Source organism: Lycium barbarum, chromosome 7, assembly GCF_019175385.1.
Source record: "Lycium barbarum isolate Lr01 chromosome 7, ASM1917538v2, whole genome shotgun sequence".
Taxonomy (NCBI): domain Eukaryota; kingdom Viridiplantae; phylum Streptophyta; class Magnoliopsida; order Solanales; family Solanaceae; genus Lycium; species Lycium barbarum.
The window spans coordinates 102,410,161-102,429,058 of record NC_083343.1 but is presented as its reverse complement, the minus strand read 5'-3'; the positions used below and the strand labels follow the sequence as shown (position 1 = coordinate 102,429,058).

At 34.8% G+C, this 18,898-nt stretch overlaps 1 protein-coding gene across 1 annotated transcript; it reads left to right on the top strand.

Annotated features, from left to right (window-relative positions):
* Window positions 1-1,526: 1,526 nt before the first annotated feature.
* LOC132602363 (probable RNA-dependent RNA polymerase 4) lies at window positions 1,527-3,153 on the top strand. The gene is made up of 4 exons (XM_060315242.1): window positions 1,527-1,658; window positions 1,984-2,058; window positions 2,336-2,489; window positions 2,739-3,153. The coding sequence occupies exons 1-4, from the start codon at window positions 1,623-1,625 to the stop codon at window positions 2,969-2,971; spliced, it is 498 nt and encodes a 165-aa protein (XP_060171225.1). The 5' UTR covers window positions 1,527-1,622; the 3' UTR covers window positions 2,972-3,153.
* Window positions 3,154-18,898: the final 15,745 nt, after the last annotated feature.

Sequence of the window (18,898 nt, the reverse complement as noted above, 5' to 3'; positions counted from 1 at the left end):
AGGAGTGCCAGTGGCTTGAAACTCACTGAAGTACTAATTCTTGTAATGCAACCATTTACAGGATGTCCCATTCAGGTTCCATTTTTTAAGAGAGATATCTAATTGTGTTTCAAGGAAAAAAGAGAATTGTTGTAGCTGTTATTGTTAAGAGGATCATTTAGGATGTGTTCTTCAACAGTATTTTGAAACCAAGAGTTTCTGGGAGGCTGCAGGAGCTAAATTGGTACCCGAGATGTTGGTGTTTGGTTTTATTTTTAGGTGCCTTGATGGATAGATGCTACTGGTTGGGATCTGGGCCATATGTCCAGTTTCGTAGCCTCCTGTCTCCCTTTCTGTAATGAGCTGTAAAGTTTCCATTTAGTAAAAAAGGATATGTAATTAAGCGGGCCGATCCATTCGTTAATTTGACATTTGGAACTTTGTTAGAAAGTAGACGACCGGTTAAACAAGAGGGACTACAAATAAGCTAATAAGCATAGTATGTGAATTTCATCTTTGCTGCTTTAGAAACATTTGGATTGTAAGCATGTGCAAATGTGAATTATTCATCACCAAGGTGGTAAGTTTTTTGATTTACAAATAATAAAAAAGGGCTAGGTTGGCCTTTAGAACTCATCAAGTTGTTACTTTCTCTCTAAAGACTTCCCATTTCTCTGTTTCTAGCTCACCATTTAGTTTTGGTTTCTGAAGTTCTGAATTTTTTTCCCTACCAGTACATATCCTCTATCTTTTAGTATGTGCTTCTTGGATGCTTCCTCCACTTTTCAAACTCTAAAATCCTCCATGTAGCACACTTTTCTGGACATTAGATTAAGCTTAATGAAGAACTTGTTCAAATTTTTTATTTGTTGCGATCTCTTCTTCTTTTTTGCATACTTACAACTCTAGCGGATCGTTGGGTAGGGTGTATAAGAATAGTACTAAATAGGAAGTATTAGTAATGCTGAAATTAGTTATATTGACATTATTTTTTATTGACTGTTTGGTTTGTTGAATTAAATGAATAAGGTGTACTAGAATAGGAATAGTATTGGTATTAGTTACACATGCATAGGTTTACAATGTATAAGAATAGTACAGAATATGTTGTATAACTAATACATGTATTAGTTATGTATAGGTTGAGAACACTAACAAACAAATGATTAAACTAAAGCTAATACATGTATTATTTTCCGGACCTTTCAAGAACTAGTTTTCCATTGACTGTCTTCCATCGCCTGCATACATTTTAGGTGATGCATTTGATTCTCCTACATCAGCTCCACGAATACCATCACCTCCAATAAGTCCAGTGACAACTAGCTTTCAAAGATATCATTACGATCCTAGGCCATCTGAATTCATAGACAGGGCCAACACACAAGGAATAAGTGAACAGTTGCTGGCGCTCAGTAAGCTTGAATTCAGGAAATTCTTTTTGATTCTCAATTGCATTGGGAGGTAAAATTAGCATTTATTCAAATATGTTTTGTGACTTCTATATTGCCAAAAATTTGTATTGGCTTGATTCCATTGCAGGAGGAAGTTGGAGGATGTACTTATGCTCCATGATGTTGGTGACATTTTGCATCTGATATATCAACCTAAGTCTCATTTTGAGTCAGATATTTGGAATAAATATGGTCATCTTTGTGAACATAATAAACGGGGTGCAGGTGATTTTGCTATTCAATTACCACTCTTGTATAATCTATTTTTATCTGTTAGTTCGGATGTAAGGTCTTGTTCCCAACCCGCTGATGTTGTTCTTCCAGAGTTAAAGACTTCTACATGTGCTCATATATATATATATATATATATATATATATATATATATATATATATATATATCTGTCATTTCATTTTTTTCTTTTGATGTGTTTTTACCATTTAGTGTCCCCTGATGAGAGACTAGTAATACCTTGGTCTAGGTACTCGCATTATATTCTCTAAGCTATTGAATTACTAATCCAATAATTGCCTCATATCTGTGTCTTCCAGCATCTTGATTGGGATTCAGGAAAGACTCATCTCTACCATTGCCATGTTGATTCGGATGGAAGCTATACTTTTAAGGTCTGTTCTTCTTGTGGTTCAAAACTTGGAATTATAAAAAATGTCCAAGATAACTCTTTAGCCTTTGAAGTGTTTGTGAATATTTTCATTGACCACTGTAAGTATCTAGATTTGTGAATATTTACTCCTGTGATTGAATTGGCTGAACAAGATTTAGGGCAGCATTCATTCACTTTGGACAGTGCATCATATTCGCATAAGCATTACTATCCACTTCTTGACTTGTTTTAAGCATTAATATCCACTTCTTGACTTGTTTTCTTTCTCCCCTCCTCAGGGTCCGTACCTGAAAGCAGAAAGAATCCATCTGCAACAGTCTTTAGGAGATGAGAATGTATTGATTGTCAAGTTTGAGGAAAACGCCCCAGGGTGTCCAGAAGAGATTGTTCAGAATGGAATTCTTGTTGGTTTGAGGCGCTATCGCTTCTTTGGTAATTACCTTTTCTATATGCCAACAAAGTATTTCAAACTTCCATTCTTGTCTTTGAATATAAGAAGAAATATTCACCTTTATTCTCTGCAGTTTTAGATAGTTTAGCCATTGGACAGTGAATTTTATTTCAGTATGCATGTGACTACATTATTCTATTTTTGTGCTGCTGCTTTAGTTGTTCCTCAAGTCCATTTAATGTTGTGCTTGATTGATATTTCTTTTAACTCAAGTAATGCTTTCTTTTTAGCTGGCTATCGACTCTCGAAGGCTGTTGCATATTACCTGTTAGCAGTACCTTGTTCATTTGTATCAAGCTGGTACACCCTCCATGCGCAGAGTAAAAACATCTACAGCAGCTTTGTTTTTAATATATGCAGCATGGAAAACTTTTGTTTTGTAATAATAATAGGGCTACCAACTCTTCTTTTGTTTCGTATTCTAGTCATCTGCTCCTCCTATGTAATGAAGTACTTGGGCTAAGACCCAACCGACAATATTTTTTTTGTTTGTTTTTGGTTTAGAGTATCTATTTTTCACTTGGGTTGTGCTATTTCCCTCTGATGGAGCTTTGTTTAATTTGGTTTGAAGCAGTAATGCTAACCTCTCTCCAGTAAGTGTATACTTGAATTAGTTACATTGATTAGTCTCATTATGCTGCAGCATAGTTAATTTGTATGGTGATTAGTCTCATAATGCTGCAATAGTTGTGTGGTGATTAGTCTCATTATGCTGCAGCGTCTCTGTATGGTTGTTAGCTAGTCACTGTACCAAGTACCAACCTTCTTTTTTATTATCGCTACATGTTTCCCACTTTCTTTATGTTTCATTTGCATTTCGAGGATGATGCTCGACGAGAAACTCTGTTTCTTTCAGCTTCTGACTGTTGTAAGAGAAATTCTTAAATATAACTTAAACTTCTTGATCAAACTGCAACTATAAATACAAGGACTAGAATATAATGCAATGCTAAAATTCTTATAAACTAAAGCACAAACCTGTACTTCCTGAAAGCGCTTTGCTTCCTTCTCCAACTGAAACTCAGCAGCAGCTTTTTCACTGGCCATGGCTTCAAGCTGTGTTTGCTTGGAATACTGAACTTGTAGGAAAGAAATATAGCTTATTAATTTACGACAAGTTATAAAGGGAACTATATAGAGCATGCATGAATTAGTCAAAGTTTTACTTACCAATATACCAGTTAATTCACGATACCGCTTTTCAAGTTCCACATGTTCTTGTTACCAGCACCAATAGATTCCAGTATCAATATGGATTAAAAGATTGATAAACGAGGCTATGCAAGTGGGTCAAAGTCACAAAGCCCAAAAAGAAAGAGAGGCACAGGCGCACAGCACGACACATTCCTGTTTTAATACCTATACGCACAGACTCGGCGGCTTACCATATAGGGAAAAAAAGAACATAGAAGGCACAGCACGGCACAATTATTTTAAGATGATTGATCAATTATTGACATATATATGACCAAAAGAGCAGGGATGGGCACCAAAAATTGCATAGCTTGTATGCTGTCTTTGCTCAAGGAAAACACTCTTTAAGTAACTTCATGTCGCTATTTAAAAGTTTGTAATAGAAAATGCTACTGTGTGAATGACATAGTGATAAGATAATTAATGTCTTTCCAACCTGTGACAATATCGCTTCTTACATTTCCGCCTTGCAGCTTAATATTAGCGATAGTTGTGGCCCTGATACCATGTTAAGAAAATGAACCTACGGCAGCGCAGTGGCGAGAATTCTCCAAAACTATATATAAGGTGACTACAACCTATACACTTAACCGATATGAAATCTAACACTCTAAGCACCTCATAATTCTTTCAGGCAACATGCATGGGTATTTCAATCATGAAAGAAACACCTTAAACACCCTCATAACTCTTTCAAGCTAAGTTGATCAGAATCTTCCAAAATACCGTTGGATGAGTCGGATCCTCCAAAAGCTATGCATTTTTGGAGGATCCCACAAGGGTGCGGCATAATTTTTGGAGGGTCTGAGCAACGTAGCTTTCAGACAACATGCATTGAGTATTTTGATCATGCTACTCTTCACTTTGGCATAGCTGGAGAAAGAGAGGAGAAGAGAGAGAGAGGAGGGACAGGAAACCATTACCTTGGTGCCGGAGCATGGGCGGAGCCACACCCATTGAAGGGTGGTCATATGAACACCCTTCATCGGAAAAAATTATCGGATGCCTATATTAAATATAGAACTTTGTGGATATATATTAGTAATGAACAACCTTGACATAGAAAACAAGGATAGCCCAGCGGCTAAGGGTGTGCAAATTCTTGCTGAGGACGCGAGTTCGAATCCCGGCTGTGTGTTTTCTTCATGCGCTATTTTTTTTCCCTCACACATCCCCTGTCCTAAAATATGAACACCCTTGATGAAATTCCTGGCTCCGCCCCTGTGCCGGAGGCCGGCGCCGGCGAACGTTAGTCACAGTTGTAGTTACAGAACGTTAGAGACGAGAAAGAGAAGAGAGAGACACCCAAAGATTGAGATCAAATTTATATTTTGAATCGCTTGTGTGAAAATTTTAGCTCCGTCACTAAGTATTAATGAGAGATTAGATAAAATATTAAAGGGAGACTTCCAATACGCATACTTATTGAAATTTATTTTGAAAAAACAATTTTTCTATACGCACAATCCTTTTCATACTTTCACCGGTTGGTAACGCTTTAGAAGAAAGGGCAATTCTGCGAATTGCCCTTCTTTTGGGGTGGTCTTTAAATTTTGCCTCTCATATTTGAAATCTTTCAATTTTGCCATTCGGCTAAAACCCATATGTTCCAGGTTCGAACCCCCACTCAGTCAAAAATTTTAAAAAAATTCGCAACGCAGTGTTTAAATTTCGCTATGCCCCCACCGGCATACACTTGTTAAGGAATTACCAAAGTTATGCCGGACCCGGCATACTTATGCCTTATGGGCAGACTTGGCATAAGTATGCCGGGTCCGACATAACTTTGGTAATTTCTTCACAAGTTTATGCCGGGTCCAGCATACTTATGGACAAACTTTTAATGGGAAAACTTTTAGTTAAGCCTTAACTAAAGTCTTTTCCTAGTTATGCCTTATGGGGCATACTTTTAGTTATGGCATAACTAAAAATATGCCCCATAAGGCATAACTTTTCCTTAAGACATAGACTTTGTCTTATAAGACAAATTTTTAGTTATGCCTTAAGGAAAAGTTCCGCCTTATGAGGCATACTTTTAGTTATGCCTTATGGGGCATACTTTTAGTTGTGCTTTAACTAAAAGTCTGCCCCATAAGGCATAACTAGGAAAAGACTTTTAGTTAAGGCTTAACTAAAAGTTTGCCCATTAAAAGTTTGCTCATAAGTATGCCGGACCCGGCATAAACTTGTTAAGGATTTGCCAAAGTTATGCCGGACCCAAATTTAAAAAAAAATTGCAAGGCAAGGTTTGGGTGGCGTGTATGCCGGACCCGGCATACACTTATTAAGGAATTACCAAAGTTATGCCGGACCCGACATACTTATGCCCAGTCTGCCCATAAGGCATGAGTATGCCGGGTCCGGCATAACTTTGGTAATTCCTTAATAAGTGTATGCCGGGTCCGGCATACACGCCACCCAAACCTTGCCTTGCAATTTTTTTTTAAATTTATGCTTGAGCGGGGGTTCGAACCCAGAACCTCATGATTTCTGCGTGAACGCTCAGGATTGCAACGCGAAGGGCAAAAATTAAAAACCAGCAATATGAGGGGTATAATTTAAAGACCACAAATATGAGGGACAAAATTTAAAGACCACCCCAAAAGAAGGGCAATCCGCGCAAAAAAATGTAGAAGAAATGCCTAGTGAATACGTAGTCTTGGAAACAGTTTGGGTTAGCTTAATGTAGCTTATAAGCCCATAAGTAAGTGTTTGGTAACTCAAAAAGTCATGGGCTTATAAGCAAAAAGTAAGGAAATATTTAGGGCTTATAAGCAATCAGCTCACCCAAACAGCCTCTTATAAATTGACATTTCATAGTGTGGAGCATCGGTCGGTTACACTTCAGATGGTACTGAAGGTCATATTTAGCTAGTGACTTCCATGGACACGACACGGCAAATGAGTCCAGCTTATTATACTAGCGGTTATCATGGGTTCCAGCCATCCAAAAATAGACTTTTCCTAATTTTTGATGAAAATAATTGTAGCTCATTTTGAATTGTTTATTAAAGGGAGACTTTCAATACGTTCTCTTTGATTTACTGTGTAACTTCAGATCGTTTATTGGTAGTGTTAATATACGACATAAGATAACAATATTTTTAAATTACATAAATCACTTATTAATGAGAGATTAGATAAAACATTAAAGGGAGACTTCCAATACTCATACTTATTGAAATTTATTTTGAAAAAACAATTTTTAAATATGCACAATCCTTTTCATATTAGCCTAATTTTATTTAGTTTCTTTATTTTAGTTTTCAACTGTAAATTTTAATTTCACCACCATTAGAGTTAATTCGCTAGATGGTCATTCAAGTTTTGGGAATAACCTCTTAAAATCACTTTTCTTTCTTTTAGGACCACAAAGTCATTCAATTATCACTATTTTCCTCAAAAAATACAAAATAACACAAAAGCCTCAACTCTCCTACTTGGCATGCCATGTCATGTTAAAGCCCATTTTTTAATTAGTAAACCTATTTAACTCATATTCATCAAACCCATTTAACCCAACCCATATCCTATACCCGATAAAAAATGACCCAGTTAAAGAGTAGCAAAGGGATGAACTTTCGTTCTAACATTTTTTATTTTTTTCAATTTTTAAGTAAATCTTAAGGTGACATATGTAAAATAATATTTTTATAGTGCCTTAAAAATGAATATCGAGGTGCTTGCTATATATTTGGGTTCTCAATCTTCAGTCATGAAAGATTATGCAGTAGAGTCTAACATGTAATTGCCTATCAAGTAGCCCAGGTTGATTACACAAAATCACTTGCTCGCTGAATTTTTGGAAAAGCTCACGAACCTCACCAAGCTAAGTATCCCAGGTTGATGTTGTTATAACAAGGCTCAAAGTCGCACAGTTCTGGGTGAAGATCGATGAGAACCCTATATAACTAACACATCTTCATTTTTTAAGGCACTAAAGAAATTAAACTAATTATTTTACATGTGTCACCTTAATATTAACTTAAATAGAAGAAAAAAAAAGTTAGAGCTAAAGTTCGTTCCTTTGCTGCTTTTTAATTGGTCATTTTTGATCGGGTATAAGATATGGGTTGAGTTAAATGGGTTTGATGAATATGAGTTAAATAATTTTATTAATTAAAAAAATAGGGGTCTACTATGACATGGCATGCCAAGTAGGAGAGAACGAGACTTTTGAGATGTTTTGTATTTTTTGAGGAAAAAAGTGATTGTTGAATGACTTTGTGGTCCTAAAAGAAAGAAAAGTGATTTTAAGAGGTAATTCTCAAAACTTAGGTGATCAGAGAATTAACTCCCATTAATTAACAGTAACAACGGAAAGGGACAAAAAACATTAAGAGGTTAACTATCGCAACACCTCTGCTTCATATTGTACTCATGAATTGCTTTTACCAACCTATTGTTTCACTTGTTAAAAATAAGAGATAAGGGTAAAAAACACATCTGAACTATCACTTTTTTTGTGTTTCATACCTGAACTATTCGGAGTGAGCAAAACACACCTAAACTATCACTATGTAGTTAACAAAACACACATGAACTTATATATAATGGTGCGTGTACTGCACTCTCTTTTTTGGTTTAAAAATAGTACCATGTGAATAAATAATTCCACCATGGCAAAAGATAATCCAACATGGATAAATAAAGGTTAAAATTTAAGGGGTAATAAATTTGGGTAAAATTAGAAAACACGGTTATTATAAAAATTTAATGGATCTCACTGGAGATTCTCTTCTTCTCCGACACTGGTCTCGTCTCTGCCATGGTTGGTGTCTTGCTTTCCCCCATTAAGCTCCAATTTCCCCCAAGAAGATGAAGGGAAACAGAAAGGAGGAGAAAAACTTATTAGCCCTTACAGAAAAAGAAAATGGAGAATAAGGTTGATAATGAAGAAGAAATAAATGAAAAAATCTGCACAAGAGAAGAAGAAATGAAGAAAAATGGTTGAGAAATGATGAAGAAGAAAGGGAGAGCTTAGGTTTTTAAAGAATTAATTGAAATTTTTTTAAAAATAAAAATAATAATGAGTCAGCAAATATATAGATAAAATTTTGCTTCACGCGCATTTAGGTGAGTGAGGTCCAAATTTTAGTCTAGTCAGCGTTCAGGTGTGTTTTCTAACTATATAGTGATAGTTTAGATGTGTTTACTCACTTCGAATAGTTCAGGTATGAAACACAAGAAAAAGTGATAGTTTAGATGTGTTTTTGACCCTTATCCCTAAAAATAAACATATAGTTGTGCGTTTTCTTTCTATTGTATTCTTGTTAGCAAATTAACAACCCGATAGAGCAACCACTTCGAAAACTATGAACAGTAGAAACAAAGTCGGACCAAAAACAGAGTGAATTAAAACAAGATAGAGCAACCGCTTCGAAAATTTTGAAATACAACAACTCAAACAGCGGAATTAAAGGAACTGCAGAACAAGAGTTTGAATAGTAGAAACAAATTCAGAGCAAGAAATTAAATTGAAAGAAGAAGAAACAACAACAACCGAAGTGATCAAGAGTAAGGTAGAGAATTGATCACAGATGGGAACTTAAAGAAGATACAGATGGCAATCCTTTTTTGCAGAGAAACCAAGTAGTTGAAAGAGAGAAATTGAATCTAGAGAGACAAACTAATATGGATGAAGGAAAGTTATGAACTCTATTTCGGAAGAGACAAAGTCACGCAGAGGAATTAGCTTGTGGTGACTAATAAGTCTTGAAATTACTTTAGGTGATATGTGGGGATCATTTCAATTCAAAAACCAATTAAATTTGGTATTAAGGAAATTGGGTTTAAAATGTATTTTTTAAAACTTCTTAATCTTTTACAAAATACAAAAAGACCCCAACTTAATCCCAAAAAACCCACCAGCCCCCCTTCTTCTCCCCCTAATTTTTTTTTAAAGTTTTGATATTTTTTATTTTCTTTTTCACCCCCCCCCTTCTCCTCCCACCCCTCCCTCTTTTAATTTTTTTTGGGGTTTAGGAAAAGTTTGGATAAAATCCAGGTTGTTGTTGTTGTGTGTTTGTAGTGAAATAGATGGTTTTTCTATTGTTGTCCTGGTATGGTTTAGGAAAATATACCCAACAGATTATTTTTTTGTTCTTATCCTGGTATTTACCTGGTTCTGTTTGTAGAAGATAACCAACAGATTTGTAGTTGTTGCAACAAGTTCTACACTTTTTGCAACAAGTAGACATTCTGTTGCAACAACTCACTAATCTGTTGGACATAACTTCAGTTATTTGCTTCTGTTTGTAGAAGATATCCAATAGATTTGTAGTTATTGCAACAAGTTCTACACTTGTTGTAACAAGTAGATAATCTGTTGCAACAACTGCAAATCTGTTGGACATAACTTCAGTTATTTGGTTCTGTTTGTAGAAGATATCCTACAGATTTGTAGTTGTTGCAACAAGTTCTACACTTGTTGCAACAAGTAGACAATCTGTTGGCAACTACAAATCTGTTGGACATAGCTTCAATTATTTGGTTCTGTTTGTAGAATATATCCAACAGATTTGTAGTTGTTGCAACAAGTTCTACACTTGTTGCAACAAGTAGACAATCTATTTATGAATCAACAAATGTTAAGGAAAGATATAGTCAAATTGACAGCTAAACTGACAATTAATCCTGAGAAAAATATGAAGAACAGAGCCAAGAAGCAGTAGATACAAATGAAGAAATTGAAGAAGAACTATAAAATGAAGAAACTAATGATAGAAATGAAGGAGATGGAGTAGATCAAGTAAATATGCTACACCCCAGAAGGCAGTTGCTGAACAAATTATTACTGAAGTTGTGGTATTTGGAGCCAAGGTGGTTGTTTAACAATTAATGTGTTTTTTTTGTCATTTATGTTATTTGTGAATGATGTTTATGAACTTATTTATTTTGATTAGTTGTGGTATTTGGAGCCAAGGTGGTTGTTGAACAATTTCTGTTTATGAACTTATTTATTTTGCTTACTAATTATTGCAACAGATGCATACAGTTGTTGAAAAAGTTGCAACAAGTTACTAATTTATTTCAACAAGTTACTAATCTGTTTCAACAAGTTACTAATATTTTTAAATAAGTTGCTTAGTTGTTGCAACAAATTACTCACCTTGTTGGAAAAAAATCAAACAATTGCTTAAATTATTGCAAAAACTAAAAACATATGTCACAGCAGATGAGTTAATTGTTGCAACAGATCATAAACTTGTTGAAGAAGTTGCAACAAGTTACTAATCTGTTTCAACAGATGGATCGGATGTTTAAGCAAGTTGCTTAGTTGTTGCAACAAATTAATCACCTTGTTTGAATTACTGCAACAACTTACTCATATGTTGCAGCAGGTGTCACATATGTTGTAACAACTCCTCCATTGTTGCAACATATTCACGATATTGATCACATTGAAATCCTTTGTTTATACTGAATAATATTGAATTCATTTGTTTATCACTAAATATGGTTGAATTACGTACTTCACATCAAATCACTCTAATGATCACTCGATTTAGGAAGAATAGACTTAGAATTGCCTAATTAATCCGTGAAATTACATGAAATTACTATCTAATACATTAAGGATGTTAGTAGATATATATATTCATCACTAAATACCATTTGTTTCCTTTGTTTAATACTAAATATGGGTGAATAAACTAGTTCACGTCAAATCACTCTAATGATCACTCGATTTAGTGCATACTGACTTAGTAGATCATCTTTCTTGACTCAAAATACATCAAATTGATTAAATATTATATATTGATCACTAAATATCGTTGATTTCCTTTGTTTATCACTAAATATGAGTGAATCAAGTAGTTCACATCAATTCACTCTAATGATCACTTAATTTAGTGTATCCTGACTTAGTAGATCATCTTTCCTGACTCAAAATACCATCAAATTGAGTAAGTATTATATATTGATTACTAAATATCGTTGATTTCATTTGTTTATCACTAAATATGGGTGAATCAAGTAGTTTACATCAATTCACTCTAATGATCATTGGATTTAGTGCATACTGACTTAGTAGATCATCTTTCCTGACTCAAAATACCATCAAATTAATTAAGTATTATATATTGATCACTACATATCGTTGATTTTCTTTGTTTATCACTAAATATCATTGATCCCCTTTGTTGATCACTAAATATGGGTGAATCAAGTAGTATTTGTTGTAACAACTGTAGTATCTGTTGCAACAAGTGTAGTATCTGTTGCAATAACTGTATATCTATTGCAGCAAGTGACATAGTTGTTGAACAGGTCCTTACTCTTGTTGGATAAACACAACAAGTTATCCAGTTTCGGCAACAAGTCCCTCTACTTGTTGGAAAAACCCCAACATGTAACTTAGTTGCTGCAACAAGGCCTGTCAGTTGTTGCAACAGATTGCTTACTTGTTAGAAATCTTTTAGCAGTTGGATAAAACCCAACAAGATACTAGTTGCTGCAACAAGTCTTGTTACTTACTGGATAAAACCCAACAAGTTACAAAGCTGTTTTAACAGATTTATCACTTCACTACAAAAAAACTTGGTAATTTGCGGAGGTTGAAAGTTGTAATTTGCGGAGGTTTTAGCCTCCACTATTTGCGATCGGAAGATAAAACCCCCGCAAATTGCAACTTTCAACCTCCGCAAATTAGAAATTTTTTTGTAGTGCTTGTTGGAAACTGTTCAGCAATTTATTAACAAGAATACACATATTTGTGATTTGAACACGATCAACATATCATATAAACCAAGTTCACAAACACCAAGAACATAAATTGCCATTCTAAAAAACAACAACATTAAAATGTCATAAAGTTCCAACAAATAACTATTATTGCAACACAGTGCAATTAAGAACTATGGAGCATTTCGGCTTGGACATGTTGTTTTTTGTGCCAGCTGTTTTGCATAAGGAACATTTGTTTTTCCCCGTTCGCACTGATTCCCCGATTCCACGCCTCCTCTTTGTCCGCCTTCTTCCGGGTTTGCTAGGATCAACATATGGAGGAGGTATCTCTATCTCTAATTCAAAACTTCTTATCAAGATTTTTTTTGGGGGGTGGGTGGTGCAAAAAAACAAAAAATAAAAACTTTTTTTTAAAACATTTTTTTTTGGGTGGATGGATGGAGTAAGAAACAAAAAAAAAATATTTCTTTTCAAGATTTTTTTTTGCGGAGGGGGGGGGGGGGTGCGGGGTGGATGGGGTGAGGGTGGTGCAAAAAACCAAAAAACAAAAACTTTGCAATACTTTTTTAAAAAAAAAATTAATTTTTTTGGGAGGGTGGGGGCGTGGTGCAAAAAAAAACTTTTTTAAATAAACATTTTTTTGGTGGGAGGTGGGGGTGGGGGTGGTGCAAAAAACCAAAAACATTTTTTTTTTTTTAAAAATATTTTTTTGGTGGGGGTGGGTGTGGGCGTGGGGGTGGGGGCAGGAAGGGGGTTGGGGGCAAGGTGTATTTTATGGTTTATATTGGTTGGGTCAAAGTGTTAAAAATAAAACTTGAAGACAAAGTGTTAAAAATAAAGTTTAGGGTCAAAGTGTTAAAAATAAAACTTTAGGGCAAGTCAAAAACTCCTTAATCACTAATCATAAATTTATCACCTACACTCAATAAAAAAAACTTAAGTTACCTACACTCAAATTTGAGACTTTTTAGTCACCCTTAATTAATTGCCCCAAGTCACGCAGGATGTATATTCAGTAGGCGTTTGGTCATCAAAACCAAATATTTTTCACTTTATTTGCTATTTTGGAGTTGGAGTTGAAATTGGAGTTGAAGATGGAGTTGTGTTTGGTTATAGCTTTTGCAAAGAATATTTGATTATTTGAATATATTAAAAGTAAAAAAAGTAGAAAAAAAAAGTGAAAAACAAGTTTGTATATATCTATCTATCTTGATATATGTGCTTTTATATTTGAGATAAGGGTCAAAAACACACCCCAACTATCATTTTTTTTTTTTTTTTTGTAATTTCATACCTAAACTATCAGAAGATTGAGAAAACTACCTAAACTATCACTATCTAGTTTGCAAAACACACCTCAAATTATTCTTGAATGACATGTGATCTACACTCTCCATTTTATATAAAAATGTTGCCAAGTGTTGTCCACGTGGATACACAATGTCATAATGACACCTACATGGAAATTAAAAAAAAACTATTTGTTTTAGAAAACAAACTGAAAAATAATAATTTTTGTAAAACAATATCAAAAATAATATTAAAAAAATAGTTTAAAAAATGGAAAAGTTATTTAAAAAAAAAAAAGAAAACTAATTATTTAGTTTTCACATTTATTTTTTAAAATCAGCTTTTCCATTTTTTTTTTCTGATTTTCTAAAATTTTTGATATTTTTTTACAAAAATTATTATTTTTTTCATATTTGTTTTTAAAATACAGATTTTTTTTAAAAAAATATACAGTTTTTTTATTTTAATTTCCATGTAGATGCCAGCATAGCATTACTTATGTCATGTGGATAACTTTTTTGAGAATCTTTTTGTTTCACTTGCCTTTTGGAGAGTGAGTTCACATATTTAGTTCAGGTGTGTTTTGTACATTAGATAGTGATAGTTTAGGTAGTTTTCTTAACCTTTTGATAGTTTAGGTATGAAACTAAAAAAAAAGTGATAGTTGGGATGTGTTTTTGAGCCTTATCTCTTTATATTACTTTGATTTCTACTACTCCGAAAGTTTGTTGGCCCATCAGTAATCTTCACTCTCCACGTTTCATTTGCCGTTTTTAACTTGTCCACATTTACCAAGTGGGCTCCATAGAGCACTTATTTACATGAGAAATCTACATGGTGTGGCAAACTGTAGTAGGTAATTATATTTAGTAGCTATAGTTTACATTAATTACTTCTCATAGCTCAAAGTTGTATTTGAATTACCTATCATAGCTACACTATATATTTAAAGTACAATACTCTATTTTTATTATTTTTATCTTGACTAATAATTTTAGGGCTAGCTTTGAGATGTTCTTCTCCCTCCGCCGTCGCCGGAGCTCCGGCGTAACCCACTGCTCTCAGATCTGGCGCCGTCTCCTCACCATTGACATCGCCGTCGGAGCACGGGCGAAACCACTGCTACGTCTTCTCAGATCAAACCTTCTTTATAATTGCTTCTTTTTTTTTGCGTTTTAATGGTGAAGAAACCGCCATCGACATCAGTAGAACCTAACGGCGGTGCGATAATCGATGCTGCCAATAACGACATTTAACGGTGAAGAAACTGCTTCCACAGTTCTTCTCAGATCTAGTGTCGTGGCTGAGTTTGCCTTGCCGAAAAAACAAATGCCGACGTTAGGGACATCGTCGATCTGGCATCATTCTGATGTATTTAAGCTCTAGGTGAAGGAATGAAAACAAGCTCTGCTTTCGTTGTCATCGAGGTTTTCTTCTAAAAGAAAAAAAGGAACTTGACTAATTCGTGGTATGAGATTGGATTTCTATGTATATTCCGGTGGACAGACTTGAAGAAGTTTACAAAATTTGCTACTCCTACTGATATACTCTACCGGTGTATCCTTACCGGTGATGGCCCCGTTGCTGACGGTGGAAAAAACTCCGGTGGTGTATTTTATTTATTGTATCTCAAATTTGAGTGTATTTTTTTCTTGTATCTCAGATCTGAGTGTATTTCACTGTATTCGTCATATTTTTAGTGTAAAATACAGTGTTTCTTTATGTATTTTTTATCTGTATTTCGAAGGAGATTTTTTTGTATACAAATAAATACAATGAATTTGAATACAGCTGAATATCCCTATATATTTTTGCACTTATAATGTTTGAATACAACCGAATTTAAAATATAATAAGTTGAATATAGCATAAAATTAGTTAGGAATGAATACAACTTAATTGAATACATCCAAATTTGTTACACCTCACCCTTCCATATGATAAGTTCGTCGTAAGTTAGTCGATGTAAGTCCGTAAAACGAGGATATTCTTGAAGCAACAAGTAGTACGACCTGTTAACAGTAGATATAAGGGGTTAAGATCATGTTTGGTAAGTATATCGTAAGGATTATAAGTTAAACAAATCAAAGAAAATAAGTTTCATCGAGATTCGACATTTATTTGAATGAAATATGGTCCAAGCTATAGTATTTTGTATTTTTTTTTACTGGGAAATTGAACCGTCCAACATGAGCAAATTTATCCGAGCCATGGAGAATTTTGGTCATATTCATATATGCAAATAGAGAGCTCGTTGAATAAGAATGTGAAGTCCCGAAATGATTACAGACTTAGAAGTGGGACGATGACGGTTGTAAATAATCTTTTGGGGTTTGCATAAAGAGGCTAGGACCTATCAAGTATATTATAAAGTGACTAATATTTAAGTAAATTGGGATCAAGAAATAAATTAAATGGGAATTTTTAGCTAATGTTGATGGGAGAACATGACCATGTGGGTCCCACCAAGGGAATGACCACTATTATTATTGTTATTGTTATTATTATTATTATTATTATTATTATTATTATTATTATTTGATAAAAATAATTAACCTTATTAGTAGTGGATAAATATGAGCATTAATTGTAATGGACAAGCATAGGTGTTTGGAAAATAAGGTGGCTGCGTGTACAATATTTGTACACTTTTAAAAGTGTATTTAATCCTTGTAGATAACTAATGTTAATGTGTAGGGGCTGTATATACATATAGATATCCTTTGATACATCTGGAAGACCAAAACTAGGCAACAATAAATTATTTTTGCACTTTGAAAGCAGTTCACTTAAAGAAGCCAACTCTTGGGCGCAACCATTTCACTTCATTTTGGGAGGATTCCACTTTGAGGATTCAAAAACGTTGCAGCAACATTGAAGACCCATTAATCTCACTTGAAATAATTATTTTGCTTCTTAAGGAAGTTGAGCAGCAACCTAATTTCTAATTTGAGGAAAACAATAAGCTTGAGCAGCAACATACGAGTTTTGCTCACTACTTTGATCTCGTTGTTTCGTTTTTTGTCGCGTTGTTGAATCCGGGCTTTCTTGAAGATAAGTAAGGTGGAAGAAGAGTAGTTCTTGGCATATAAGGTAAGAATTCTCCTCTACTAGACATACTTAAGTTCGTTCAGGTCATAGCTAAATTGTGGGATGAGAACTACGGAATTAATAGCGGAAAATCGTATTTTGATGTTGTATGGACAGTTTGGTAATTTTATAAGTTGTGTTGTGGTTGTTGTGTTGAATATGGAGAATATGAGATAAATAGTTGTGTTGAATATGGAGAATATGAGATAAATAAGGGAAATACTGTCCCGAGAAAATTATAAGACAAGTATACCGCCCCGATATACATAATATACCAAGTACTTCCTTGGCCTAACGAGAACCATTATCGTTATTATAGGATAAGGTGCGAGACGAGCTACGTTGACGGGATTGACTAGAAGGCAAACAAGGTATGTAAGGTGTTCTTCTTTCCTTTTCTTTGGCACAAATCCAACTAGAACATGAATACGAGCGTTCCATAACAATTCACTCCATTCCTATGCTTTGTACTTCAAATTTTAATGCCTTAATTATCTGATTGATTCTGGTTATGATAAATTACCTTCACTAAATGGTTTCTTGATGTTGATATGAGTTTCCATAATGTTATTCAGAGGTTATTGACCTTATATCACTCCGAAAGGCCCGTATGTCATTTCTACTAGTTCCTCATGAATTGTCTATATATGTATTCATTATTTTACTACACCGCGCCGCGTTATCATCGGCCATGCAGGCACGTAGATGTCCACACCACTGCAGTAGGCATGTTACGATGATGATGTTTCTCGGACGCGGGTTGAGGACGATATGATGATGATGATGTACTATATGTATATACTTGCATATGATTTTTTAACTCATGCATTGCATATGGCACGTCCTCAGATGGCTCGAGTTACTTCTATTCTTTTATATCTATGTCTTACTTATGTTATTGTTTCCTGCCTTACACACCCAGTACTTTTATCCGTACTGATGTCCCATCCTGCGGGACACTGCATTTCGTGCTAGAGGTCCTGATAGTTTTACCAGAGGGCAACCACAGTAGGACTTCCAGCTTCAGCGGGTGTCAGCAAGTGCCACTACTCCGCACTTGCTATCTTTTGGTACACTTATGATATCATGATATATGTTCACATGCTATGGGTACGTCGGGGCCCTATCCCGACTATTATGCTTTTGTATGCTCATTCTTAGAGGCTCATAGACATTTTGGATATATGTAGATGTTATGTACGGCCTCGTCGGCCTTGTTTGGTTTTGATGTTCTCCTAATAACCTTGTCGGCTCGCCTATATATATATATATATATATATATATATATTGGATCACTTGCATTTTTTCTATGATTGGGCCTTTTCTGCGTGCAGATGTCTTCTGAATTACATTCGAGCCATATTGTATTGAGTAACGTTTATATGAAATTTATGATAAGGGTTATGCCAGGTGGTATCCGGCCTAAAGGTCGGGTGCCTGTCATGCCCATCGCCGGGGTGTGACAAACTTAGTATCAGAGCAGTTCTGTCCTAGAGATATCTATAAGTCGTGTCTAGTAGAGTCTTGTTTATGGGTGTAGCTGTCACGCCCCAAAACCCACCCTAGACGTGACCGACATCCGACGTCATGAACAACATCGGAAGAACCTAAAAGATGCAATAACAATATTTGAACCCGCCAGGTTCAATATTCGCCTCCAACAGTTTATAAAATAAATGTAAGAAATCATGAATATATGAATTAAATCAGTGGAAGTCTTTATTCATCAAATACTTAGACAAACGTAATAACGTGCCCGAGAGTTAATCAATAACTCAACAACTACCCAAAAGAATGTATACTATGGAGCTTCTAAGATAAAGGAATAATAGTTTGACTCGTCGGGACGCAACCCAAAAAATAATAATGAATAAAAAAATAAATAGGGTGTCCTACGAATGAACGTGTGAGCTCACCAAATCAGCAGCAATAGCAAATCCTTCATAAGCGCCTGAAGTATCAAGAACCTGCTCTTCTACGTTACCTAACATACCATAAAAAACAACAATGGTATGCCTGAGTACTTCGTACTCAGTGAGTGCCTCGGGGAACACTAGTAATACGAAAATAAATTACAATAATACGTAAAGAAATCAGTTCTGAAAACCGTATGAAATCAGTGTAA

What these genes read in the sequence shown, in the direction of transcription:
- LOC132602363 (XM_060315242.1), top strand. Translation starts at nt 1,623, where the DNA reads ATGGTCATCTTTGTGAACATAATAAACGGGGTGCAG. An exon ending in ATGGAAGCTATACTTTTAAG is followed by an intron (nt 2,059 to 2,335) that starts GTCTGTTCTTCT and finishes TCCCCTCCTCAG; the next exon opens with GGTCCGTACCTGAAAGCAGA. An exon ending in GAGGCGCTATCGCTTCTTTG is followed by an intron (nt 2,490 to 2,738) that starts GTAATTACCTTT and finishes CTTTCTTTTTAG; the next exon opens with CTGGCTATCGACTCTCGAAG.